The sequence below is a fragment of the Chaetodon trifascialis genome, chromosome 1, assembly GCF_039877785.1.
Source record: "Chaetodon trifascialis isolate fChaTrf1 chromosome 1, fChaTrf1.hap1, whole genome shotgun sequence".
Classification (NCBI taxonomy): Eukaryota; Metazoa; Chordata; class Actinopteri; order Chaetodontiformes; family Chaetodontidae; genus Chaetodon; species Chaetodon trifascialis.
Genome location: NC_092056.1, coordinates 2,259,825 through 2,287,617, shown reverse-complemented (window position 1 = coordinate 2,287,617; position 27,793 = coordinate 2,259,825). Strand labels below are relative to the sequence as shown.

General features: G+C 44.9%; 3 protein-coding genes across 6 annotated transcripts; 2 read left to right on the top strand and 1 right to left on the bottom strand.

The window, feature by feature from the left end:
* The first annotated feature begins 759 nt into the window (after positions 1-759).
* LOC139351076 (zinc finger protein 319) lies at positions 760-5,615 on the top strand. Its single transcript, XM_070992779.1, has 2 exons — positions 760-1,091; positions 2,188-5,615. The coding sequence occupies exon 2, from the start codon at positions 2,345-2,347 to the stop codon at positions 4,106-4,108; it is 1,764 nt and encodes a 587-aa protein (XP_070848880.1). The 5' UTR covers positions 760-1,091; positions 2,188-2,344; the 3' UTR covers positions 4,109-5,615.
* Positions 5,616-5,878: 263 nt separating this feature from the next.
* LOC139334876 (casein kinase II subunit alpha'-like) lies at positions 5,879-15,193 on the top strand. Of its 2 annotated transcripts, XM_070968116.1 has the most exons (13): positions 5,891-6,158; positions 7,798-8,177; positions 9,151-9,262; positions 10,594-10,695; positions 10,881-10,931; positions 11,115-11,174; positions 11,441-11,524; positions 12,118-12,228; positions 12,353-12,454; positions 12,924-13,024; positions 13,429-13,577; positions 14,203-14,290; positions 14,476-15,193. In XM_070968116.1, the coding sequence occupies exons 2-12, from the start codon at positions 8,071-8,073 to the stop codon at positions 14,274-14,276; spliced, it is 1,053 nt and encodes a 350-aa protein (XP_070824217.1). In that variant the 5' UTR covers positions 5,891-6,158; positions 7,798-8,070; the 3' UTR covers positions 14,277-14,290; positions 14,476-15,193. The 2 variants fall into 2 exon arrangements, with proteins under 2 accessions (XP_070824226.1, XP_070824217.1); XM_070968125.1 differs by lacking the exon at positions 10,881-10,931 and having other exon boundaries at positions 5,879-6,158.
* Positions 15,194-16,485: 1,292 nt separating this feature from the next.
* kiaa0895l lies at positions 16,486-27,256 on the bottom strand. Of its 3 annotated transcripts, none has more exons than XM_070968255.1 (7): positions 27,060-27,256; positions 25,964-26,744; positions 25,727-25,870; positions 25,347-25,479; positions 23,411-23,716; positions 19,734-19,831; positions 16,486-19,336 (listed from the first exon to the last, which is right to left on the bottom strand). In XM_070968255.1, exons 2-7 carry the CDS (start codon positions 26,702-26,704, stop codon positions 19,175-19,177), a joined length of 1,584 nt encoding a protein of 527 aa, XP_070824356.1. In that variant the 5' UTR covers positions 26,705-26,744; positions 27,060-27,256; the 3' UTR covers positions 16,486-19,174. The 3 variants fall into 3 exon arrangements, with proteins under 3 accessions (XP_070824356.1, XP_070824364.1, XP_070824346.1); XM_070968263.1 differs by having other exon boundaries at positions 25,964-26,747; positions 27,060-27,150; XM_070968245.1 differs by lacking the exon at positions 27,060-27,256 and having other exon boundaries at positions 25,964-26,792.
* Between the last annotated feature and the right edge of the window lie 537 nt (positions 27,257-27,793).

Genomic DNA, 27,793 nt, shown 5'->3' with positions numbered 1-27,793 from the left:
TTTTCTAAATAGAGTTTTTCTAAGTCTGAAATCTGCAACTTAAGTCATAATCAAATCTGTCAAATAATTATCATGTAAGTACAATACTGACCTCTGAAAAGTAGCGGAGTAATAGTAGCAAACACTGTAAATGTTCTATAGAATTAATAATTTAATATAGATTAAAATAAAATGGAAATAAATCTCTTCATCAGGGAAGACTTGGCCACAGTCTTCACTCGGCTGCAGTTCGACTCATGTGGGTTAAAGTCTGACAGATCCAGGTTCAGGCCTCATGTGGACTCAGCCAGTAAGACTACAGAGGTATTTGTACATGAGTATTTCCATATTATCCTATTTCTGAGAAGAAAACACATTTATTATGTATTAAGGTAAGTGCATGGGAAATATTGTACTAGTAGTCAGTTACTACTTACTTCTCAGATTAATATTTTATATGTTAAAACATATGATCAGTTTTTTAAATACATATTGTTATAAACGGCACAACCCAACAGTACTGACATGAGTAGATGCTGTTTAGAATGAATCAGTGCTCAATACATCATCACTGTAAGTGCCTGGAGACATTTTGCATAATGAGTACTTATACTTTTTAAGCACAATTTGTGGTATCGTTACTTTTACTTAACTAAAAGATCTAAAAGAGTACTCTCCACCTCTTCCAGTCTAGTGTGTTTTACCTGTAAATGGCTGAAAATGACGGTTACAGGTGAGACTGTTAACTTGGAGGAGTGAAACACCGCCCCCTACTGTCCCACTCAGGAAATGAATTTGCTAATATCTCACAGGCTCGTTTGGCCTTTGTGTTTCTCTGAATTATCTTGAAACGAACTCGGATAGCAGTTTATCTCCTCGTCGGTCTGTCTGGGGCTTCTCGTCTGACCTCCTGCATGGTGCGGCTGTAGCGGCAGCGGCTCCGCTGCGACAGCTCACTGCGAGGCGGTTTCCGGTGTCCGTCCGTCTGCAGGAGGATGGCGTCCGGCTTCCACCGCATCCCCTCCACCGCCGGTCCTCCGAGTCCCAAATATCCTGAAGGTTGTCGACCCCCGCCCGAAGACGGCAGTGAAAACCATCTCTAAGCTGCTTGAGTAAGTTACCGCGTTTGTGTTTTTCGTGAAGGATCGTTTTTGCAGATGTGCGGGGTTCCGCTCCAGAAGGTGAATTTTCCCCCGCAGCTGCGGGGAGGCCTAGTTTGATTTGGGGTCCGTTTTCAGTAGAGGCTCGTATCAAACGTTAGACCAGTCGACGTTATTGTGGCCTTTCATAAAGCGCCGTCTCAAGCGAAATGACGGTAGTTTCCAGGCTGCGGTGCTTCCGTCGCTTTTGCCTGGTTGAACTTAAGTTGATATCTGCAGTTTATAGTGCAACAAAACCGCCGATTTTTATGTTTTTTATGAGACATGGATGGTTATTATCTCAAAGGAAGTCCAGTTGTTTAGCAACGTTAGCTGAAGCTAGCTGTTAGCCGTTAGCTGCTAGCTACGCCGCCGCAGCTGACAAGCTAACGTCGGGTAGTTGCATCCTGGAAGAGACACTGTCGTTAAATAACCCGAGGGAAATAATATTAATCTACTGTCAAACAGGCTAGAGAGACCAGAGTCGATACCATGAAGCCATTTGCATCACGCAAAGTGAAAAATACACGTTTTGTAAAGATGGAGCCATTACGTGCCCGTTTAGCGTTTCAGGAAATAGACCGATCCCAAATTCTGGTGTTGATGGAGCTCTCTCTGGGGTTATTTTTACGGGTTTCCTTTTAGGAAAATGCCTTGCGTCTGTGCATGTCACCACAGTATCTGCCTGCCAAGTAATACTGTTTATATGGTACTTTTTAGATTCGTCTCCTGAATAACCGAGAACCAAGCTTTAGGCCCGCGGAGCTAACGTTAGTTTGGTGGTTTGTTTCAGTTCTCTCACCGCAAACAGGACCTGACAGCCAGCAGTCACTCACACATCAGCCTGACTGATCAGCGTCTTTCCCTCCTGAAACATAAAGCTCAGTAAACCCCACAGCCATTCAAGTCAGCACTGCTGTCTCTTTCGTTATTTATGATGGATGGTGTCTGACAGCTCATCAGCAGTGTGCTTTCATATTAACAGCCTGCACTGTGTGCACTCATTGAAGTAATATTCTGTGCATTTGAAGTTTATTTAGTAAGATGTCGTTTGTGTTTTTCCCTTCAGGTTTTCTCACCTGTCTCAAAGGACCTCTGTGAACACACATACAGCGCTCAGCTACTCTTGGTGCACTGCTCACCTTTTCTAAAGCCACATCCACCCTCTCAGTTTGCCACTGAAGCCCAAATCATCTGCTGAGTGCTGAGTCCCTGCATGTGGAAGGATGACAGAGGCGTGGCAGCAGCAGCAGCAGCATGCGGTGGCTCCACCCTCTGTTGTGCACACGCTCCCCCAGGGAACTGACAACCCTCTGGGATGCGCTGTGTACGGAGTCGTCTTGCAGCCAGATGCGTCCCTGCAGCAGCCCCAGCATGGCCAGCAGCTCTCGGTTCAAGCCCAGCAGGCCTCCTTACAGGTAGGGGGCGAGAGGGGGCACAAGTGTGGGGCCTGCGGCCATGACATCTCTCACCTGGCCAACCCTCACGAACACCAGTGCATGGTGAACCAGGACCGATCGTTCCAGTGTACACAGTGTATGAAGATCTTCAGCCAGGCGACGGACCTTCTGGAGCATCAGTGTGTGCAGGTGGAGCAGAAACCTTTTGTGTGTGGTGTTTGTAAGATGGGCTTCTCTCTGCTCACCTCTTTGGCGCAGCATCACAACTCGCACGGCAACGGAAACAACCCCATGAAGTGCTCCATCTGCGAAAAAACGTACCGGCCGGGTTCCGGAAATGTCACCCCGACCTCGTCAGCGGCCAATCCTCAGCAGCCCTCCACTGGCGAGACTTCCAGTGGCGGCGCGGCAATCAGTGCCTCGTCTCCTCCTGCATTTGAGGCCTCTGCACCAGACAGGCCATATAAGTGCTCGGTGTGCCATAAGTCCTTCCGGCATTTGTCAGAGCTGACCCGCCACGAGAGAGTACACACTGGTGAAAAGCCATACAAATGTGACACGTGTGACAAAAGCTTCAGCCAGTCGTCACACTTGGCGCACCACCAGCGCACACACAGCTCCGAGCGGCCGTACAAATGTGCCGTGTGCGAGAAGAGCTTCAAACACCGCTCTCACCTCGTGCGGCACATGTACGCTCATTCTGGCGAGCACCTGTTCAAGTGCAATTTGTGTGAGATGCACTTTAAGGAGTCGTCCGAGCTCCTGCACCATCAGTGCCAGCCTGAAGGGGAGAGACCTTTCCGCTGCGGTTCCTGCGGGAAGAGCTTCAAGCGCCCGTCCGACCTGCGGCAGCACGAACGCACCCACTCGGAGGAGCGACCTTTCCAGTGCGAGGAGTGCCAGATGAGCTTCAAACAACAGTACGCTCTCGTACGCCACCGTCGCACTCACAAAAATCCAGCTGATCGACCCTTCAAGTGCAACCTCTGCGATAAGGGCTTTCTTCAGCCATCCCACCTGCTTTACCACCAGCAGGTTCATGGTATGGAAAGTCTGTTCAAGTGTGCGTCCTGCCAGAAGTCTTTCAGCCAATCAGGAGAACTGCTGAGGCACAAATGTGGCGGGGAAGTGGAGAAGCCCTACAAGTGTGACGTGTGCGGCAAAGGTTACAAAAAGAATTCGACGCTGCAGCGCCACCAAAACTCTCACTGCACAGAGAAGCCGCTGAAATGCTCGCTGTGCGACAAGCGCTTTGTGTCATCCTCCGAGTTCGTCCAGCACCGCTGCGACCCGACCCGTGAGAAGCCGCTGAAATGTCCCGACTGTGAAAAGCGCTTCCGGTACTCGTCCGAGCTGCAGCGCCATCGGCGAGTTCACACTGGGGAGAAACCTTTCAAGTGCGCCAGCTGCGACAAGAGCTTCAAGCAACGCGAGCACCTCGCCAAGCACCAGAGCGTGCACTCGCGGGAGACGCAGTTTAAGTGCGTGTGGTGCGGCGAGCGTTTTGTTGACCTCACGGCTCTGCAGGAGCACACGGTCCAGCACACTGCGGAGGGGGAGAGTTTCCCTGAAGCTCCCTGCATCCCGTGAACCGAACAGCTCTTCAGTCCTGGGCAGCAAATGTGACGCTCGCCCTCAAAGCAAGCGTGCCAGCCTCCGCTCGCCCATTTGTAGTTTATAACATGCACCTGCTAATTATGTTTAATGGATTTTAGTAACGTTAAGACTCAGTTCATCCTCATCCTTCGTTGAGTAAATGGCAAAACACCTCAAATCAACAGGCATTGATCAGGACCCCTCGACTTACTTTGGAACAAGAATTTGAACAGAGTGAAAAAATAAATGTAAAATGTGGGAAGATCTTGGTTCTGTTTAGTACCGAGTGTGGGACCTTGTTGTGTGGTTGCATGTGATTGTCTGTTTTGTAACTGTTGATTCTGTCGAGAAAGATGAGAAGAAGTTGCAGACAGTTGTCAGACGTGTGTGCTCATGTGTAAGCTCCTCTGAAATCCATGTGCCTTTTTTACCCATCACTCACTCTGTGTTCTGTTCGTTTTCATGTCCAGTATAGATAAAAACCTCCATCCGTTCACAGCGGCTGGCTTGTGCAGCAGTATCTTTTCACATACTAGCTCTTAGGTAGTATCATCTGTTTGTGCATGAATATTTATCACACTTTAATATCACTGTTGTATTATAGGTTTGGTTCATTTAGGAAAACATCCTAAGAAGACGACGAAGAAGAAGAAGAAAAAAAAGGGGGATTTGTGAAAATGTATAGCCTGTGTCCTATGAAATCTGTGTTGTTGCATCTTTGTATTAAAACAAATGACATCTAGGTAACTAACCCATACCTATCATGTCATACAAACACTTGGCATGTGCAATAGAACATGCACAATGTAATATTTATGACTACTGATTCATGGCATAGTCTACTCTGTTATATTATAGATTGTGTGTATACGCTTATGTAAACATTGAAAACTGTATAGTGCTTCTGTTACCTGCTTTTGTATTCACCACGAATGAGCTTGCAGTATTTTGCAAGCACTTTAGTTTCAGTTCCAGTTGGATCGTGAGGTTTAACCAGATAAGACTCCTAAACATATTGCTCACTTGCCACAAACTAGCTGCAGTAGTTACTGTGCGATAGATCTAACAAATGTAATATTATTTTTATTTTATTTTTAAGAATTGGCCTTGTAACATCCTCACGGGATTCTGGCCTGCGTCTGGTCCACGCAGACGTTCGGCAGGTGAATCCGAGTAGCCTCAAAGTCGCGATTTATGTGTTGGTTTATGCCGGGCATAAAGTAAAATATTTGTGTACTTTAGTTAACTGTGTGGGTTTCTATATTCTGTACAATCTTTGCAGTATATTTAAAAGAAGGGTTTTGGAGTTTAAAGATGTCAGGCAGAGGGGGTTAGAGCCGGGTGGGACGGGACGGGACGGGAGGGGGCCGTGTGGTTGTGCCATGGTTTAAGTCCGGTGAGTCTGCTTCAAAACGAGTGGAGCGAAGCGTTGGATTTACACAAATCAATATAAACTCCTGTTCATACTGTATACAGACAATTAAAATAAACCACCCTTATGAAAAAAAAGGTTTCATCGTTTCTAATTCTGCTGCAGGTGTTTTGTCCTGTTAAATTAGGATCATCTTCATCGTTCTCATTTTACAATGCAGGATTTTTATTTAAGTAATTAAGTACTTTTCTCACCACTGGTTATGTGTCAAATCAAACCAATATTGAAATCACATATATAATATATAAATTAGTTTTAATACAGTGCCTACATATATTCATACCCAGATTTATATTTTATATATATTTTCAGTCACTAACAGATTGCAGGTCACTGATCCTCTTGATTTACTTCCGGGTGATGTTTACCGCAAAAGGGAAGCCCATCCTGCTAACGAACCGCTGCTAGATGCACCACCACAACCACCACCACCACCTATCTGATGAAATTATTAAGTCACAGATTCTGCTGATATTTCATACATTATTAAGAACTTCAACCCTGATGGTGCTGCATCGTTTTACGGAGAGCAACGTTCCGCTAACGAGGTGCTAACGAGCTAACGTTCATGTCGGGCGGACTTCCTCTGAGCTCGGATATTTCTGCGACGAGGTTAGCCGGCTAACTTTAGCCCCATTATTGTTTTGACATTTCAGAAATGTCGGCACTTATAAATAGTCTGTAGTTCATGAATGTTTTTTGTAATGCACGAATTTACAATCTACGCGAATCTTTTTTTCTTCCTTTAAGGTTACGTTCTTATTATTTAATGTTTAGCTAAATTAAGTTAAGCTAGGTCACCGTAACTAAGTGCTAGCTTGGTGCTTTGATGGTCGTGAACGATGCTGGTCCTCTCAGGTCAGTTTGAATGTGAAGATAACTCGGGGAGATGATTGTTAACTGGTCTCCGGTCAGTGTAAACAGCAGCTCTCTGCTGGTGAAAAAGGCCCAGAAGAGCCCGTGTCGTGACGTGCACCACATGCAGGTTTTAGGCTAAAATAAAACGGTTTGTGGGCTTTGAGGAAACAAACGTGACCCCCGACTGAGACAGAAAATCAGGCTCGAACCAGGAAAGTCTGTCTGTTAGTCTAGTCCAGGTCTGACAGAGTGGTCTGGTCTCATATGGTCCCGATAGAGAAACTGCAGCGAAATCACTATTTTTCCTGTTTATACTGGATTTCTGAATGTGAAGCTGGGTTTGAAACCGTCTGCAGAGGATCCACGTTAATCTGGTTCAGGCATGTCAGCTCTGTAGTGTTTGGACTCCACCTGGACTGCTGTGGTCTACTCTGGGTGGAGGAAATGCAGTGAAATGGCCATTAAATAAAGGTTTTAAACGTCTGAAAAGAGGATTGTAAACAGTCTGTGGTCTGATTTTTAACCTCCTCCAGGTCTGAGTTCAGTATTTTGTCTGGATGGAGGAACAAGCTGTGAATTTTTTTTTTCCACAAATAGAACAAATGCGTTAGAAATCTGAAAGTGGATTTGAGTTTCTTTGTTAATCTAGTCCAGGTTCAGGGTTTTTGGATTTTATTTTGCTTACAGGTTGCCCTTTTTTCTCGTCTTCAGGTTCCCTTTATCAAGTGTAGGTGTGACAGGTCTCAGGACTGGTTTTTAAGTTGAAGTCCAGTTTGTTCTTGATGGTGAAAAGCAGTGATACTGTCCTTTTTCAGAGTGAAGTTTTCTAAAATGTGATAGTGGGATCAGAATAAACTGGACAGGATTCAGGGTTTGACAGCGCGTATGCTGCTCGTTCTGTGTCACAGGGCTTTTAGTTTCTCGTCTCCATGTTTATCTGGTTTAAGTTTGACAGCGCTGTGGGTTTTTCAGGTTGTCCTGGTCTGATGGGGGCCTGAAGGGAAAGGCAGCAAAATCTAATTTTGACAAACCAGTTTGACAAACCAAACAAAACCGAACAAAAAAGACTTAAAGCAGCATGACAGCAGAGAATGAAAGGAGCAGAACTGCAACGATTTGTTGATTGATTAGTTAATTGACTGGAAATTAATGGGTAACTATTTGGATTATTGATTTTATGACAAAAATGCCAAAGTTTCATCTTCAGAGAAGTTCTCATACATAAACAGGAAGTAAATATCTTTGGGGTTTAGTTTGATGGTTGAATTGAAGCAGTTTGATTCCATCACATCCGGCTGAGGGAGAATTTTTTCTGGTTGGTTTTGCGTCCTTTTATCTGCACCTCTGTCCTCCGTTCAGCCTCTCCTCTCTCCTCTCTCCTGTCGTCATGCAGCTGGCGGGTCTTCATCGCATCCTGCCCATCAACATCCTGCTCAGGGGCTTCACACACTCAGTCATTGTAGCTCTGTCGGTCTGCACAGCAGCTGCGTCAGACCGGCCTGACGCCTTTCATCAGAGGGTGCAAGCAGCCAAAGCCCATGGTAAGCACAGCACGGGCGTGTTAAAGCCGCATATTCTGGAGAGTCGGTGCGCCGCCTTCCGGTATCGAGCCAACGAGTGTTCAGAGGGAGGTGAAGGTCCTCGACACGGAGCCTCAAAGCTAGCGATGCCCGGATCCACACCGGCCAGCAGCAAGGCTCGGGTGTACACCGACGTCAACACACAGAAGAACCGAGAGTACTGGGATTATGATGCACATGTGCCAAACTGGAGGTACGGCTGCTACGGTGCCTTCAAACCATTCGGCTCGTTCGGCTCTTCAGTTTACAGTCGAGCATTTTACAAAGCGAACAGAATAAAAACTTTATCAAGCGGCGAGTTTATCAGAGCGTGACAGCGGCGTGTGCGTTCATCACTGAATTTAATAATTAGATCATTTTGAAATGTAGTTTCCATCATGAAGTAATGCTGTCAAATTACCAAGTATTTATTTCCTCAGAGTTCTACAAATTATGAAGCACAAACGTGTGATTTATACAGAAATCAGTGTTTGAAATAATAAAGAATAAGAATGACTTTTGAGCATGTTAAATTATTTAACAAAAACACCAAACATCTGCCGACTCCAGCTCTATTATTGTTCATTTAATCCTGTTTTGTGTTAACCTGTTGGTCGGACAAAACAAGCAATATGAAGAGATCACATCAGTCTCTGCAAACATTTCACCATCTCAAAACTTAACAGATTCATTGAATTGAGAAAATAATAGAAAATGAAATAATTAAAGGCTTAAAATTCCCAAACAGGATCTTCGTAGGGCTGTAAGTAGTGATGCTTAGTCTGTAAAATAGTAGAAAATCTTGATGTCTTCAGATTTTGTTTAACCATCAGTGTCACATGTTCAGCGATAGTGAGAAAAGCAGCAGCCTTTGGAGAAGCTGGAAGCAGAGAACATGTTTTTTCAATTTTCAATTCAATTTTATTTGTATAGCGCCAAATCACAACAGAAGTTGTCTCAGGACACTTTCCATATAGAGCTGGTACAGACCAAGCTCTTTATCTACAAAGAAACCAACAATTTTTTGCTTCATAAATGTCTTAAAGGAGTCGGCAGATATCCTAATGGTCTAATTGGTTAATAGTTTTAGCTCGTCTTCTCACTGATGATCGATCAGCTGTTTTAGAAAAGCACATGTTTGTTGTCATGGTCTTAAGTTCACTTCCTTTGTTTCTGCTCTTTCTCAGCAATCAAGACAACTATCAGCTGGTGCGTAAACTGGGTCGAGGGAAATACAGTGAAGTGTTTGAGGCCATAAATGTGACCAACAATGAGAAGGTGGTGGTGAAAATCCTCAAGGTGAGCTCCGCGCTTCTTTCGTTCCTTTGTCATTTGAGATGTTCTCGCCGTTCCTCCGCCTGGCAGAGCTTCCACGGCCTCTTTTCAGTGTCTGCTGTGACTCTCGAGGTGTTCTCCATGTGTCGTGTCAGTGATGACTCTGCTGTTTGTTTCCTCTCACAGTTTATTTGAGTTGAACTCTTGTTAGAAGTGCACTTATTTTTAGGCTTTGCACTAAGACTCTCTGCCCTGCAGGCAGGCGGTGCCCCCACCCTCAGCAGCTTCAGCCCCTCACAGTTTTAGAAAAGTTAGTTTCATTCATCCGTCCGTCGAACTCCATCAGGTCTGGTTGTGTTGACTCACCAGCAGCGCTTCAGAAGATCTCTGCAGTATAAATGCTCTTTTTTCCAGCACAGCGTTCTTCTGGAACCAGTCTGGTCACAGTCATGTGATAGTCTGAGAAGCACTGATGGATGAGGCCGTCTAAGACAAACTTACTGTCAGTGAGTTTAAAGAAAGGTCGCTCTGAGGCTCCTCGGCGCTCCGTGGAGACGCCTGCCAGTCGGATGCAAAAGGAACATTTAATTGTTGCGTGTACTATAAGGAGTGGCTTAGAAAGGTGTGTTGAGCCTGAAGTCAGAGTTTTCGATGTCACGCAGGTGGCTCTCATTTAACCTGCGACCGATGCTGCACACCTGACCTGCTCTGGAGGAGGTTCTGTTCAGCTTCAGATCATCGTTAACTCTTTCCCTGATGATATTCTCTATGAGCGACACAGACTCTGGGCTGAGAGTTATATATGCAAACTCGCTGAAGCGTACATGAGTAATGTCACTGGATAATCACAGCACTGCGCTGTGGTCTTCCGCCACATTCAGCTGGTGATGCAGAAAATCTTATATCCTGTTTGCTTCACTTGATTTTCGCAGTTTAAACAGCAGATCATCCAAAAGAATGATGAGCGGCGCTGCTTTTTGCTGTAATCATTCAGCTCTCCGTTAAAACGAGCTGTTCTCTTTACTGAAGGAGAGTCTAATGAGTCACCACACGCCTCTTTTCACAGGAAGGCCAGAGAGCCTGATGAAGGAAAACAAAAAACAAAGACAGCTGATGACCACCGTCGTGACCCTGTTATCTCTGATTGGGCTTTTACATTATGTTAGATCAGCAGACTGTGTCCAGCTCACTTCGTAGTACACCTAGTTTTGTCTTTGTCTTGAAGGATGTGTAATACTGCACCTCAAATATTTTGCCTTCTGTGTGTTTAGGCATCAAGCGTTTGCTTCCCCCTGCAGTACTTCATTTAATCTTTTGGTTATTTTAGTTACATTGAATGTGTGTCTTAATTTCAGCCCGTCAAGAAGAAGAAGATCAAACGGGAAATCAAAATTCTTGAAAACCTGCGTGGAGGAACCAACATCATCCGTCTGGTTGACACGGTCAAAGACCCGGTGGTGAGTTAGAGTCCTGCCGTCACTGTAATGCATGTCGGCATGCCAGCTGTAGTAATCCACTTGTGTGTGAGTGCTGGTGTGTGTTTGTGTGTGTGTGATTGTGTGTGTGTGCCCATGCAGTGATAATGATCACCACTGACCTGCTGTTCTCCTCAGTTAAGCCTCGTGTTGTCCTCTCTTTGCAGTCCAGAACACCAGCGCTTGTCTTTGAGTGCATCAATAACACAGATTTTAAGGTACTTAAGTTTGGCCGACATCATACATGCTGAACTACCAGCAGAGTTCCCATTCATGCAAAGCCATTGATATCCATTATTAATAACACAAATAACCCTCCAGTTAATGTTGTACATGCACAGAGGCCTTTGAACTGCTGACACCATGAAACTATTGATTGACGTCTTCATGTGGTTCCACAGGAGCTTTACCAGAAGCTGACAGACTACGATATCCGTTACTACATGTATGAGCTGCTCAAGGTACGAACATCTTGTCTGCATCGCCCCTAATCTTACGGCTATTTATAGATCTGTTTAAAGACCACTTTTGAAATAAAACCTGCTGCGAACATGACGGTGAAGTTTGTACGTCGGGGTCGTTCAGAGGAATTATCTCCTGTGATTGACAGGGAGCAGAGTGCAACGTAACGCTCGTTTTGTTCAAACCAGCATCAGTAAACTGCAGCAGCGGCTCAGATGCTGGTTATAGTCTGCAGTGCTGAATCGGCCTCTGTCTCTTCTTTAAGGCTCTGGACTACTGTCACAGTATGGGGATCATGCACCGGGACGTGAAGCCCCACAACGTGATGATTGACCACCAGCTGAGAAAGGTATTTTCAATGACCTCTTCAAGAATGATGAAGTACATGAGTCAGGGTTCACTCACAGGATTTGGTGGAGACCAAAAACGGAGCTAGAAGAGAGTAAATGTTGACTTCAAATGCCAGAAACATGACTAACAAATAAAGATCATCTGTTAGCTGTGTAACAAGTTTGCTCATTTTTATAAGGTGAAAATATGTCCGTGATCAGTTTACAGCTTGTTTTGCTCCCAGGTGGCCAAAAATAAAAAAGTGACAGTGCTTTAAGTCAAATAAGTTTCAGATCTGTTTCAGACAGTCTGACCAAAAATCACAATGTGTGATTATCTGTGATGATGAATCAGTGATTAAAAAAGCCTCCTGGAGCTTCCTAAAAAGTCTGCATTGTCTTTGAGTAACATGTACGATTTTGTCTGTATGAGATTGATGAGTTTTTTGCAGAGGAAAGTTCATAAAGGCGCCAGAGTAAAAAGGATGAATACGTTCTTACTGTTTGTTTTAAGTCTTTGAGTTTCATACATCTTCTGTATGGGTCATTCCAGCCAGGAGCACTTTAACGTGTGATGTAAACCACTTTAACGTGTATTTCCTCTGTGTCACAGCTGCGTCTTATAGATTGGGGTTTGGCAGAATTTTACCATCCCGCTCAGGAATACAACGTCAGGGTGGCCTCGCGCTATTTCAAAGGCCCCGAGCTGCTAGTGGACTATCAGGTACCTGCTGCTACAGATCGCTCTACTCTGAATCTGTTGGAGGGGAAAAACACCCCTCCATGAGGATTTTGTTCACTGGTTTCCTTTGAGTAATTCCATTGGTGCTTGTCCCCCCCCTCCCCAGATGTATGACTATAGTTTGGACATGTGGAGTCTAGGCTGCATGTTGGCCAGCATGATCTTTCTGAAGGAACCATTTTTTCATGGCCAGGACAACTACGACCAGGTAATGTGCCCTTTAAAAATTCACATCCTCCAAAGATTATAATGCCATTTCCACCTAAAATCAGAGACTACAGATTAGGACAGACATTTCTTTGCTTTGACATATTGACACACATTCTCAAATAGTGGCCGGGGCCTTTATTTACCTCAACTGCAGGCTTATATTAGAGACAGGCTGGAGGAGGAGGAGTGTATTTGGTCATAGTTCAGTATGAGTCTCCTTGTTTGCTGTTAAATGTTTGTCACTGAGTGTTGCTGTTAATACAAACTCAACACTTCCTGTATCCATTTCAAATTAAAAGACCTCGACCTTAACAAGACTTTCATTGTGAAGCTATTGCTTGGTCCCATTTCAGTACTTCAAATGTAGCCCCTGCCGTCTTGTAGCACGTGAAAATACTGTAATTGTCATGATATGTATGTGCAGTATGTAACTGATGCATTAAATGTGCGTGTATCTCGTCCTCCAGCTGGTCCGCATTGCGAAGGTTCTCGGCACCGATGAACTTTTCGGTTACCTTCACAAATATCACATAGAACTGGACACTCGCTTCAAAGACCTGCTGGGACAGTGAGTATGAGCAGAGGCAGGAAAAGGGATCGTTCTCAGACTGAAATCTCACAGTTACTCAGCAGAAACTCAATAACTTGAGGAAAATATCTGTCTGTCCACCAGCTGGTCTCTGACTGCTGCTGGCTGCTGAGCAGGTGTTCACTGGCTTTAAAGCTTGTTTGCTCAAACAGCTGCTTTCCGCTGCTGAACAGGAACTTTTTAACAGGAAGTTGACGAGACTGAACTGAAACCGTGAAGTTGTGGGCAGTAAAACCAAAACAATGAGCTGAAAGATGCTAAACAGTTGTGCAGTCTGCTGATAATTCTGCTTGTTTGCCACTGTGGAAGACAGATTTGATTCGCTGTTAATATAAAAATAATGATTAGTTCAGTCAGATTAAGTGTGGGTCAATTGTTTGCAGGCAAACACGGAAGCGCTGGGAGCAGTTCATCCAGTCGGAGAACCAGCACCTGGTGAGTCCGGAGGCTCTGGACCTGCTGGACAAGCTGCTGCGCTACGACCACCAGCAGAGGCTGACGGCAGCCGAGGCCATGCAGCACCCATACTTCTGTGGGTACCACACACACACACACACTGGCTGTCAAACCACGGGGAACATGTTCAATAGCATGAGAAATGGGGTGCAGGCAGTTACTGTTAAAGGATGTGCGACAGTCATCCACAGAATAGCAGAGAGCTAAAACAGTGAGACGTCGATGTAGTGAAGCTGAATTGTCGGGTCAGTTAACCGGCCTGAACTTCAACAGATTAACTGGAATAGACGAGCAGCAGTGAACTGGTATTAGTGTTTTTGGCTAAAAGCAGCACAGCTGCCAAACGCAGGAAGGACAGCTGGCAAAAACGTGAAAGTGCAAGTGAACAGGATGACGTGTCACTGCAGCGTCACTGGGTACAGGTAGATCTGACCCAAGTCACAGCTGTGGATTAAATTCAGGAGTTACTTCTTCTTGTGACGTGCCTGACAGTTTTAGCCTGATTCTCAGCTGCTGAAAAATAAATATAGAAACATAATTCAAAGCAATAAGTAGGCTCCTTTATTATCATATGAGCAGAAGGTGTTCGTGCTTCTTCTGAAGCCGCCTCGTTAACCCCAAATCCTGCGTCATCGAACAGGCACCAGGACGAGACGTCGCTGCATTTCCGTCATTTACCTTCTGCTCGTCTTTGTCCTCAGATCCTGTGGTGAAGGAACACGCAAACGCCAACACAGACGGCACAAAGGCCATAAGCAGCTCCAATGCAACATGATAACCAGAGAGCAGGTAAAGCACACAGCACGCTCGTTTTCTGGTGTAAGGTGCAGATGGCCAAAACTAAAATGGTCTTCACTACTTTAACACACGTTTTTGTGAATGTTGGATTATTATTTTCACCCTGCTAACATGTCTAAAAACCAGCAGATGATCAGCGTTTAACCTCTGTTTGTTTTTCTACTCCGTCCAATCAGGAAGAATCTTTGTTACCTCAACTTGTGACCTTTTCGTGGCAGAAACTTCTGCCTCCACACCAACAGCCATACTGGAGCAAGATGTCAATTTTGCAGCATACACACAAACACGCACGGATTCAACTTCTCCCAACAAAACCTGGAGAATCTGCGCTGCTCGGTCCGTGTCGCAGATCTGAAATCAGACCTGAACCCCCTTCCTCCTCCTCCTCCTCCTCCTTCCTGCCCCCCCAACACTCCCTTCAGCCTGTTTTTGAAATGAGCAAATCGACTGTTGTTGGATCAGTATCAAGCCGGTGTTGTGCTGTAAAGACGTTTGTCCGTTATTACGATGCTGTGGCGACCTGAGATCCGGTTCCAGGTTTTTAGCACTGAGTGGCATGGAGGCTCTTTTCTGCTATGGATAGAACAAAAGCTATATTGAAAGAGAATAAACCATTTTTATTTAAAGACGTGTGTGTTGGACTTTTATTGTCTCAGGACTGATCGGAGGAGGTGAAACTCTGCCTCGTCTGATATCAACGGACGGAAACGGACGGACGGACGTTTGAGCCGATTTCAGCCAAAACTTAAACGAACTTAAAAACTAATGATTTTAATTTGTTTAATCTATCCATTCATTTTATATACTGATATTTCAGGCCCAAGTCAAGTGAATTTAAGCTGGGATGTATTGAAAAAATGTTGTATGAGAATAAAAATAACTGTAGATCAAATCATTGCTGCTGGTTTTCCATCACTTTTCATGGTTTGGCTGTGAAACAGGTAATATTTTACATTGTGTGGTATTAAAAACGTCTTCATCAGTCTTACGTTTAACTTGGTGAAACCTGCAGAAACACTGTCTGAACTTTTCCATCAGTGATCTCCAGAAGCCTGAGAGTTATTCATTCTGCTTACTTTTGTTCAGAAGTCCTGCAACAAATACGGATGTTATTGTGCAAAAAGTTGAGCAGAATAATTATATGTTGTCAAAAAAAGACTAAATATCAAATTTTTGCTGAAACACGAGTGCCTCTGTAGGTTTAATATCATGCTTAATATTTAGGTGACATAAAATACAGGATGTGGTTGGAGAGTGATATTAAATTAGCCAATTACTTTTCTTCGATCGTTACTCGTTACAATATTGAAACGCTCTCACACATGAACGTCTTTCTGATTACTGTCCTCGTGTCCCACTAATGTGCCGACCACAGTTTAGCTGTAAAACATAAACTTAGCAAACTGAAACGCTTTCTGAAGCACCGGAGACCACTGAAGCCTCTGATGTCATCAGTCACATGATCCAGACATCCTGTGTCTGTGTCACGTGGGTTCTGCACTTGCCCCGCCCCTTTTCAAACAGCTGCATGCTATTGGATGATTTACGGAGCGACCATTGGTTGTTTGTAGTCACGTGACATTAAATTCATATGGAGGGCAGGAAGTGAAAACTGCAATAGATTTTTTTTTTTTTTTTAGGGCGTGCAGCTTTTTTCCCCTGTGGATTAACGGAGCAGCAAACATTGACGCTTATGTTGCGGTTGTTTGTTAGGCTAACCGCTCGCACAGGTCTGATTAAACACCACTAAAGATGTCAATAGTTGCTAAACAAGACAGAGTACGTTATATACATTCAGCTGTCTTATGTGAAACCCTTAATGCTGATTAAATAAGTGTTAGTCGTGTTGCTTGTAGCTGTTACTTTAAATCTATCACCATAGATTTAAAAACAATAGCAATGCTACATCATTTCCACATCATCCGACTCAGCTGCTCCTGACCGCAGACAGTTAACAAGACTCTTATGGACAACAACTTTTGGTACTCAGTAAAATCTCCTCAGAGTTTCTTGGTTTGGTTGAGCCGAGCAACCGTAAACGATGCAAAACATCAGCATTTTGAGTGTTTCCTGCCCTCCATCTGGAGTTCGTAGCACAAAAAAAGTTGTTTTAGCCCGAAAACAACACGTTAGCCCAGATTAGCAAGTTAAAGCACATTTTAAAAACAGGACCCACAGAGCTCATTAAGTGTGTGTACTTTTTAATAAATAAACTGGAAATTCAAGGTGTTTTCCAGAACATAAAACACTTGTGCAACATTCGTGCTTTACAAATAGGTGCATTCGTTTAGGCGAATCCAGGCCGAGGTTGGTGAGGTCAGCTGAGGACAACCCGCTCAGACTTAAAACATATCTGCTTACCAAATGGCTGAAATTGTAAACACAGCAGAGGAAATTTCAATTACATGTTCATCTTCAAATCCAAGTATTTAAAATGCATCACAGAAGTAGAATTCACATTTTGGTCAAGTGGTTTTTATCCAGGTTAAAAAGTGGGACTACTGATGCTGTTTATCCCACGTCCTTTAGTAGTGACCTGGTTTTAATTCTGCTCACAGACGGCTTGGCCCAAAATGAATGCCCTGACTGACATCTGAAGTTTTAAGTGTCAAACACAGTAAAAAGCAGCCTACAAACACATGGCTAGCTACAGCAGATGAGCTCTACACCCATCGAAGGCACGCCCACAACGCCCCACTTCCTCTTCAGCCAGTCCGGATGAGGAACTACAAAGACTGGCTGCTTCTCAAACAACCCAACAGTGTTAAAAATGCCACTTTGGCACTTCATCTACATGTAAAAGGAACAGTTCTACTTCTTGGGAAATTCAATCATTCGCTTTCTTGCAGAGAGTTAGACGAGAAGATCAATAGCACTCTCACATCTGTCTATTAAATATAAAGCTACAGTCAGCAGCTGGCTAGCTTAGTTTAATTTAGTGTACAGACGGAGACGACAGCTAGCCTGGGTCTGTCCAAAATGTAAAAACGGCAGTTGTCCAGTTCATAACTGGTTACATGTGGGATTATTTCTTGGATGGGAAACAGTCCTGCACATTACCTGCCGAAAACTGGCAGATTGACTATGCTAAGTCCCGCCCCCCTCAGTGACTGTTGCTATGCCTGTGGAGCTTCACATTCTGCACACCTGCACTTTAAAATGATAACGGTGGCAGGTTTACCATAGCAGTTCTTGAAAATTTATGATTTCAGACAGATAAACAAAAACAACCTCTCATTTTTAATGAGTGACCTTTGATTGTGACGGCTGAAAAGACAACTGTCATTAGCAGATTGTGTCAGCTCGCTAATTAAGCAAATGTTAGCTCCATAAATAGGTTAATACACCTTCTTCAGCGGACTCTTTTTAAGATGGGAGCCCTGTAAAAACAGTTAATGCACTTGATGGCTACATACATATTATCGTGCTAATAGCCTGATGCTAAAGCTGCAGGTCCAAGGCCCAAAGTCACCATTCTCACCAGCTGATCATCCATGTAGAAGACATCAGACTCTTATTTCATTCTAAGATAACCTCGTTCACTTAGCGTACACACTTTGAATTTGTTCAGGATGTTTTCACTTTTAAGATGACGTGTTAAAGGGTTTTTATCACGAGGACTAACTGATGTGTTTGGCAAACATTAACGCTAACCTGGGTTACCAGTTTGGCTCGGGTTGCTGAGCGTGAACTTTCCCAAATCCAGCAAAGAGCAGGAAATGCTAACTTTAGCATGAACTCAGATAGCATCCACGAAATACCTCACTTTTAGTTGATGTTCTGGTCGTGAACGTATTTCAAACTAAAGTAATCAGTTAAGAGCATGCTCCTTGCCTTTGAAGGTAATGCTCAGTTGCTACTGTACGTATAAGCTTGTTAGCCATACATGCTAATGTTAGAGCAGACAAACACACAGTTAATCTGTTCCTTACACTTGTGGTGTTTTTGGTTTTGAAAGTCTCAACATTGGCCTCAGCTACATACTGAACACACATCCGTCAATCTTCTCATCTAACTTTGCGCAAGAAAGCTAATTAGCTTTTAACTTCTCCTTTAACGTTGCAAAAGAAAGTTTGGTTGCTGCAGAGGGGGGAGCTTGGGGACGGGTCACATCACAGTAGCATATTGATATCAAAAGACCACCAAGGACGCTGTTAAGACAGAAACGACACAGCTGGTTATCTAATTAATAACACTGATATTTTAAAAACCACCCTGGGGAATTTGGTAATACTTGACTGAGTCCACTGGCACTTGATATATTAAAGATTCACGGTCTCAGTTACGTCTTCCTCAGGGTTTTAAATGACGTGTCCTTGGTGTCCTTTTTGAAATGCAAACGATCTAAGGCATAAAACAATGTCGTCTAAACAAAAAAGGTATAAAGCTAATACCAGAGACATTCAGTTTGTTCTCTTAAAGTAAAAAAAGAATCTTAAATAATTGCATAAATAAAGCGTGTGATTATGAATGCTTGTACACGACATGTTAGCTGAGTCCTGTACAGGCGCTGGATGCGGTGATTATGTGTGAGTCTACATATATATGTTGGTTACATCGTAGAGTTGCAGTATTGAGGTAACTTCATAGTAGGAGTAAAGGCGGAGGGGGGCGGGGGCACTTGAACTGTACTCGGCTCTGTGAACAAGCCACATCAACATGCACTGGACAAAAGTGAAATGTAGATAGAGGTGTTAGTGTGTGCGTCCCTTTTGTTCGCGTCATTCAAGTTTTAGAAAAATCGCCCGAATAAAGCATCGATAATACTGGATGTTTTAAGTGATATTCAGCGCACCGCGTTATACAGTCTGTGTACCGGCATCCTTCACCTCTTGGACTCAGGTGGTGCGGGGCATCGGGGGCGGGGCAGGACGGTCAGGGGAGCAGATGTTGCAGCGCTGAGTCATCAAGTTCATTGACAGCGATGATGTGATCCAGATGTTGCAGGTACCGCTCCTGGTCTCGCATGAAGTGTGGGATTCTGGTCCGTGGGAACACCGCCAGCTGCCTCAGCCTCTCCACGTCCTCATAAGACACCTGCAGCGGTGAAAAAGGTGTTGAACTAGACACGCAGGTGAAACTCCTCCATGGACTGACAGTAGTCTACCCTAATATAATACTCATATGTCAAAGAATCAGAACCGCTATGTAGAAGTACTCTGTTATGAGTAAAACTGCATTTTACTCAAAGTACAAAAAGAAAAAAAGTTCTCATTATGCAGCATGTCCAGTTTCAGACTTAAATAAATATGCATTATAATTACTAACTCTTTAATGTTGCAGCTGTAAAGGTGGAGCCAATTTTAGTGACTTCTTATGAGGCTGTGTAGTTTGTGGATTTAGTCCATGGTCAATACAGTTTTCTCTTGACTGAAAATACAACTTTGATTCCAAAAAAGTCTGGACGTTGTGTTATTTGAGTGTCGACACTGACCTTGCCTAAAGAAGTCAACGTCTTGAAGTCAATGGTCCTTCGATGCCGAAGGATTCGGAGGATCCCGTCCAGATAAACCTGATCTTTACTGAAGCAGCCTGAGACAAAAACATGCAGCAGACAGAGGGTTTAATAACCCCGGGTTTGGACTCTCAGGCTACATCGACCCTCTGCCATGAGGTTGTACCTGCAGATATAATTCAGGCCTGAATAAAATACTGCTAACTCCCCTGAATGTTTTTGGCCAAACAAAAAATCAACGAGTTTCACGTACAGTCAGTGTTCTCCGAAAAAGATGCTAGAATTCAACATCAAGCAAAGACAAACAAGGACACTGGTTAAAGTTACAAATACCATAAGATCAGTGTGTCAATGACGATACATGCTAAAATTATCAGACAGCCATGTTAATCATGTTAACTGAACACCAGACTGATTTTTTTTTCATTTATTCCTTTATGGCAGTATTTTATCAGGCCCTGAGTAGTATCCACAGTAGGGTTGGGCGGTAATCCGGTAATAAGGTATCTAAAAATAGCAACGGTATCAGTTTCATTACCGTCATTAAAAATAATTTAAAAAAATGCTGCGCATATAGGTCTATAGGGGCCTGACATAATTGTAGCATCATCATAACAAAAATGAAGTCCACTGCGTTCAATGTATCTGGTTGAATTTTTACTCGAGGGAAAAGGTGACTGTGCAAAAGTACATGCTAAGAATAAACCCGAGCAGTTTTACAGGTGTTTTAACACAGGTATGTCTGAGCAGAGTACCGTTATCTCGTCCAAGCACACGGAGAAACCCCTCTGTTGAAAACACATTTTCAGCCTTTTTCTGCTTGCTATTGTTCTTAGCTCTCATAAAAGGACGAAATGCAAATAAAACAGTGAAATAACACTTCGGGCAGCTCAGCAGAGTCCTCTGTGGGCGCTCTGCTCCTTCAAAAGACGGAGCGCTGAAACTAACTGCGTGGTTACGCCGGTCAATAGCTCAGCGACCCGCCCACATTCACCATAGAAACACCAATGACGATCCAGCAGGAAGTAAGCCCAGAGATAGGTTATTGCATGAAGAGCGCTCCCTCCACTGGAGAAACCCCCTCCTCTTTATGTAAACAAGCAGGACCTTCGTGATTGATCTCAAACTAACGCAGAGTCATAGGAGGAAACATTAGCAGCGTGTTTTCGGGCTGGAATATAACTTTTGACCACAAAACAGCAAAGGTAAAACATACTTTATGATTTAGTGAAGTTTTTTTTTTTTTCTGCTACTCTTTGGCTGCTAGCTCGCCGAGTTTTCGTCGCATATGATACCGGGCTTTTGTGGTTTGCGTGAAGTGGTGAAATCGGCAGATGCCGTACGGTTGATATTTTTGTGTTTTCGATACATGCACATATAATTTCTTGGGGTATGAATTATGTTTCGTTTGGGTGGCAATGCTTGGTAGAGGCTTTTAGCCGAGTTATTCTGGTATGCTACATGTTAGGTTTGGTGCTTCTTAGCGTGAGCATTGACCGTCTGAACTGCACACGTCACGCTGCCCTGCAAAGTGATTTTTGATGTGTCACGGTAATAACGTATACCCGGGAAAATGTGGGGAAGGTCTGACGGTATCAAAATTTGGATACCGCCCAACTCTAATCTGCAGTCCTGCTCTCAGACTCCAGGTACAACCTCCACCAATCACAGGGCAGGACAGGAGCTATGCTGCCTGTGAGGCAAAAAGTTTAAGGATCAGGAAACCATATGCAAATGTGTGTGTCCACATATTGTTGTGGGGACATAAATCTGTTTACACTCTTTCCTTTTATACGTCGCGAGGACGTAAATAATTGAATTTTAAGGTATGATTGTCCATTCCACGGTGTGTGTGTGCATGTGTGTATTACTCTTGTTGTGGAAAATAGATCTGTTGACATACATTGTGGGGACTCGCCTTCCTGTTGTACATTAAAAAAAAAATCAATTTTCATTCATTCATTCAATTTTAGGATGAAGACTTGGGTTAAGGCTAGGGTAAGGTTTTATGTGTGTGTGTGTGTGTGTGTGTGTGTGTGTGTGTGTGTGTGTGTGTGTGTGTGTGTGTGTGTGTGTGCGTGTGTGTGTGTGTGTCTGCGTGTGTACTGTTGTGGGGATATACACTGTGGGGACTCCCCAAATAGCAAAATACAGTGATTCAACGTTGAATTTTGGTGAAATTGGTTATTTTTGGTTGAAGTTGAAAAATCTATGTTTATTCAATGTTTAATTAGAGCTACCATTTCAACATTTGAAAAAATGTTGTTGAATCAGCATTGTATAGATGCTGGGTTTTCAATGTTGAAATGTCAACATTAAATAGACATGGTTTCAATGTATGGCATGCTGTGGCTGTGCACCTGTGCCCCCGCCCACGAGACTTGCTCTCTCCTGAGACCAAACCAGTTCAAACCAGTCAACAGTTGGCAGCTTTTAGCAGCTTTTATTACCTTCGAGTGACAAAAGAAGACAAACTGGTAAGTCCTAATGAGAACACAATGTATTTTCACCAGCATGTCAACTTTGTGAATTATTACCGTGAGGTTGTAGCTTATTAGCGTCGTTAGCATTAGCTAGCGCTAGCATTCTAGATAACGCTAACTAACGCTAGTGTGTCCGTGTGCAGAGGCTACGCTGAGGGTTCAGGGTTTCCCCCAGTGTATTATAAGCCTGGCGGGCCACCAGGCTTTACTTGCCCCCTGCCAGGCTAACGCTACTTTCCCACCACACGCGATGAAAATTATTTAATCGCGCTCCAAATGAAATCGCATCGCGCCAGACGCTCCAGTTTTGACGCTGGTACAAAAACCCCTTGCGGCGTCATCGCGTCGCGCGACAAGCCCGCCCAACAACAACATTTCTTCTGCCATTTCATTCTCTCGTCGACCACGTCCGTACGTTAGCACGTCGATGACGATCTCAACGCTGATAGGCTGTCGCGGCGCGTCTTCACGTGAATCCGCCGCAAAAGTTCAATTATTTCAACTCGAGCGATGAAGCGATAACGCGATGGGGCGACGCGGTGAGAGCGATTTTCGCGGCCAACGCGTCCATCGCGCCGCGCATCGCGTCCATCGCGTCGCCCGGCAAAATGACGCTTCAAATCGGGTATGCTTCATGCAATTTGCCTTGCATGAAGCATATTTAAAACCTACAGATGAAGGCTGAAAAGTGCTGTAATGGTCCTTTAATTAATAACATTGTTGCAATGTAGAATCAATGTAATTTCAATGCATTTATAAATGAATCAATATTGATTCTATGTTCAGATTAATTGACAATTCTACATTGTTTCAATGTTGAAAATGATGTAGTTGAATAAATATTGAATCAATGTTTAGACTGATTGAAAATTCAACATTATTTCAATGTTGATCATAACAAGCGCTTTGAATGTTACTTTCAATGTCTGACATCAATGTTGATTCAATTTTAAGCCATGACCATATCTCAATGTTGATTCAATGGATTTTTGCTTTCTGGGTCGCCTTCCTGTTGTACATTAAAAAAAAAATCAATTTTCATTCATTCATTCAATTTTAAGATGAAGACTTGGGTTAAGGCTAGGGTAAGGTTTTATATCTGTGTGTGTGTGTGTGTGTGTGTGTGTGTGTGTGTGTGTGTGTGTGTGTGTGTGTGTGTGTGTGTGTGTTCACCAGGCTGCGAGGTGTCCGTCTGTCCCCTCTTGGCTCGCAGGCAGTACTCCCAGCGGACGTCCGGGTCCTGGACGAAGCGAGCGATGTGGCTGAAGAGCTGGCTGAAGCTCATGCTGGTGGCGTGGTACACCGTGTAGTAGAGCAGAGCGGCGCGCCAAAGGTAGGGCTGTTTCCGTAGCAACACGCTGTGCAGACTGGCCAGGCCCTCCTCCGTGGGATTGGCCGGTTTGAGGCCGAACTGCTTCCTGCCTTCTGAGGTGGCCCACGGCTGCAGGTTGTTGTTTACCCCTCGCAGATAATGTGTACCTGAGGAGAGCACAAACATCAATATAATCAATCAAAACGACCAGAATGATTTTATTTTACATTTCATTAACATCCCTTAATTTTCTCTGATCATTATTATATTTATGTTTGTTTATTTTCCTTTTATCTGATCGTGATTCATTTCACATTCATTTTAATTGATCTTTATTCTTTATTTTACTTTGATTTTTTTTCTGATCATCGTTATGTATTTATTTTTGTTATTTTCTCCTTTCACTTTGATTTTATTGTCATTTTAACTTATCTTTAGTTTTGTGTTTGTTTTGTTTTTTCATGTTTCATTATTTGGCTATACATGTTGATTGTCTGGTACTGCTCGTTACTACTTCATACAAATCTTTTGGTATATTTAACGTTCACGTTCATGGGATGGAAGGTCAGGCTGTCGCAGTGTAAGAATTAATATGATGTGAACAGACAAAACAACACCACATCCATTCAGTTTGGGTTTAATTACTGATCACAGAGCTGATCGTCAGTCTTTGGTTGATGTCGCTCATGTCTGCTCGGTCGTCTGTATCTTTAGAGCTCAGCTGATGTTCAGCTTTCAGAAAGTTTTCCAGCCATAATTATGACTCATAGTTGCGATAACTCTGATATGACTTGAACGCAGCATAAGCTGGGCTCATTTCACATTTTTAAGTTTCCAAACCAAACTGGGAAAACCTTTTGTCTTTGTGCACGGAGGCTCTAATGTGTTGGACACTGTGGCTGGAAATCCCCTGAATGTCGCAGCATTGAGAGCTCCTTTAACTGAAAGTAAGAATCAGAAAACAGGAAACAGACCCAGACCAGTAAATATGTGGCCTGGAGGAGTTCTCTGACCGTCTCCTCGGGCTCTGGTGTCGGTCAAAGGAGGAACTCGGCAAACAAACAGGATATTCTGGGAATGGAGGCATCAAACCTCAGAGGTGACGTCTCATGTGGCTTCAGGCTGTCAATCGGTCTATACCGTCGGATCATGTGACCCTGCAGCTCTGCGGCCTCATAGAGCCGTTAATGAGGTGAGGCGATGATTTAAATACAAGTATGTTGAAAGAAAACCAAACTTTTCTGTTTTGAATTTTTTTCTCATTGATGGGTTCAGATGAAAAAGTGTTTTTGTGAGGGAAGAATGTGACTTCAGTGTTAAACTCTGTATTTATGGTTAGGGATCGTTTTCGTATGAGGTACAGATTTCATGATGAGTATTTTTTAAACGATGACTGGAAGGTTTTGTATCTCTGGTGATTTATCGATCACATGACAGATCAGTGGTTTGTATGTGAGAAACAGCCTCAGGCAGCATCCTGATGAAGCCAAACTGTCTGCAGTCGTTAGGTGAACGAAGCAGAGTGATGGACTGAAGAGGAGCGACGTGATTTAATTATGAGGCCCGTCAGGATCAAAGAGCAGCAGCTTCTACGAAGAGCTGCTGTTAGTATAATATACAACACTCATAAAGAGAGTTATCGATTAATGAAGAGCAAACATCAAGCTCTGCTTCAGCTCCATTAAACCTGTCGGACATCAGACGAGTTTAAGAGGAAACACCCTTCACCGCGTCTGAATTCAACATCTGAAGCTCGTGTTAACGTCTGATCTGCGTCTCGTGTGTGATGAAGGTTACCGATCTCGTGTCTCAGCATCCCCTCCAGCCAGTGCTGTCGAGCTCCCGCCAGGTTGATGGTCAGAGTGGGACGACAGCTCTCCACCACCATCACCGCCTGAGACAGCAGCTCGTCAGACAGACGCACCACGACCTGGACGCACACGCACACACACACACGCACGCACACACACACACACACACACACACAGACAATGGCTGAATTCCACTTCAGTTTCAGGCTCCTGGTCTCATGCCGGCTCGCTGTCATCAGTTACCGTCTTCATGCTTTTAGTAGTTTTCCTGCTCTGACGTGTCAAACTGTCCGAGAGGCTTGTGATTGGACAGCTGATGCACAGGTGAGTCGACCGTGTGTGTGCTGCGTGCTGCTCTGCACTCACCTCTCCCACACAGCCTTCCTTCTGCAGGTATTTACGTACAGCCGCCCAGACTTGACTCTTAGGAAGGATGCTGCCACCCGTCACCTCCTCAAAGCTCTCGTAGGAGCCAAACTTCCTCAGGACGCACTCCATGATTCCCACCGCCTGGAGAAAACGGAAAGCTCAACATCATCATCATCATCATCATCATCATCATGTGAGCTCACAGGTGACACTCAGGTGTGTGAGGTGCTGTACCTGCTCCAGGAAGAGGCCTGAGCCCTCCCTGTACTTCTCCAGCACGCTCCTCGGCTCAGGCTGAGCGTACTCGAACTGAGGCTCGTACTTGTAGTCGGACTGGAAGAAAGTCCGCTTCTCCTGCTCCAAGTTCAGAGGCCTGAGGGCGACCAGCAGGCAGGGCCTGGAGGGGGAGGGCGGCGTCGCGCCCCCCGGCCCCTTCGCTATATGTGGCAGGGAGGTGGCAGGTCGCATCTGGCCCCTACCGGCCCGGAGCCCCAGGGAGTAGTTGACCGAGCAGGTGCTCTCGCTGCGCCGCATCCAGCCGCCCGCGCCCAGGCTGGGGCTGGTCAGGCTGCGAGCCGGGGGCGAGGGGGCAGCCGAAAAACCGCTGCGCCAAGGAGGCTGCACGATCCGCCTGTCCGCCATCTGCTCCTGAGACCCTCGCAGGCGCTGGGGCGTCATCTCCAGGCTGAGGGGCCGGCGGAGCGGTGGTCTGGATGCGACCCCGCCGCGTGACGATGATGATGACGATGACCGCCTCTCTACGACCTGGCTGCTGTTCGTCTGGGCTGGAAGTCCGTTGTGGGACACCTTCCCCTTCTTGGCGACATTACTCCTCTTGGCCGCCGTTTTGGCCGCTGAGCTGCTGGTGGTTTTCGGCGGATCTGCCCGGACGTCTGGCGCCAACAGGTCCCTGCTGCTCCCAACACTTTCACCCTCAACCTGATCCATGAAGACTTCACCTGAGTCCAACACCATCACCTCCGCCGCTGCACCTCCACCACCTCCAGCTCCAACGCTGCTGACAGAACACACAGGTGGATGTAAAGTGCTTGTTCTGGTGGAGGTGATGACTGAGCTACTGAGACAATGAACGGCAGCAGGTCAGACAGACGGACAAAGAGACAGCAGACCGTCAGGACATCCTGAATGTCTGATGTCCAGCGTCAGCGTCCAGCTGATGTTAAAACTGGCAGTTTAATGTGGAAATCTCCACAGAGACACTGGAACAAACGGCTGATGAGAGTTCACAGTGATTCACTCTGAAGGAGACAAACAAGAACCAGGAGCCTTTTAACTCCATGAACCAACAGCAACTCCCGCAAATACTCACCGAGCAGCGAGTCCCGGGACTTCCGCTGAGCTTCCGTCGATTTCAGCCGTTTCATTCACTCATGGCGGCCGCAGCTCCTCGCAGTCGCCGCGGAGGAGCTGCGTTTCAGCGGAGGACGGTAAAAATATGCGGGTAACGGTTCGCAGTGGAGCGGGGCCTGAGGCGCCTGCCCGGGCCGGCCAGGAAGCGGCGGATGTGTTGGAAGATATGACGCCATACGCCGCGTGCGACGTGAGTGACGCTCCCCTGCGTCATGACGTACAAACGCAAGGGAGACGGAAGCCTATAAATCTCAATCAGGGATTAGTGTTCAGCAGTTACTGTTCATGTCTCCATCATGCACTCGGTGAGACAAAATCTGCTTTGGCAGTTTTCAGATCAATGAGAGAAAACTTTTAATTTAAAGATGTGATTTAATGCTGGGGCCAGGAAGAACAAAGAGAAGTGATTTTACACATGGTGGGTACATTAAGTATAAAAATGCATCTGAAATAAAAAGCACTGAGGGGATAAAAATACTGAGAAACAAAAAGCGCTCAGAGCTTCTTCTTCTCTGTTGGCAGACTTGAGACTGATCTGATGGACTGTGAAGGTCTGGTCTGGACTGCGAGGCCTCGGCCTGGTTTCTGATCTGAACTACGGCTCTGTCATGTGTGGACGGCTGGAGAAAAGATGCCTTCTAGACCAAAAGAAGTGTTTGAGCTGACTGTTAGTACTGCATGTGTTAAACTGTC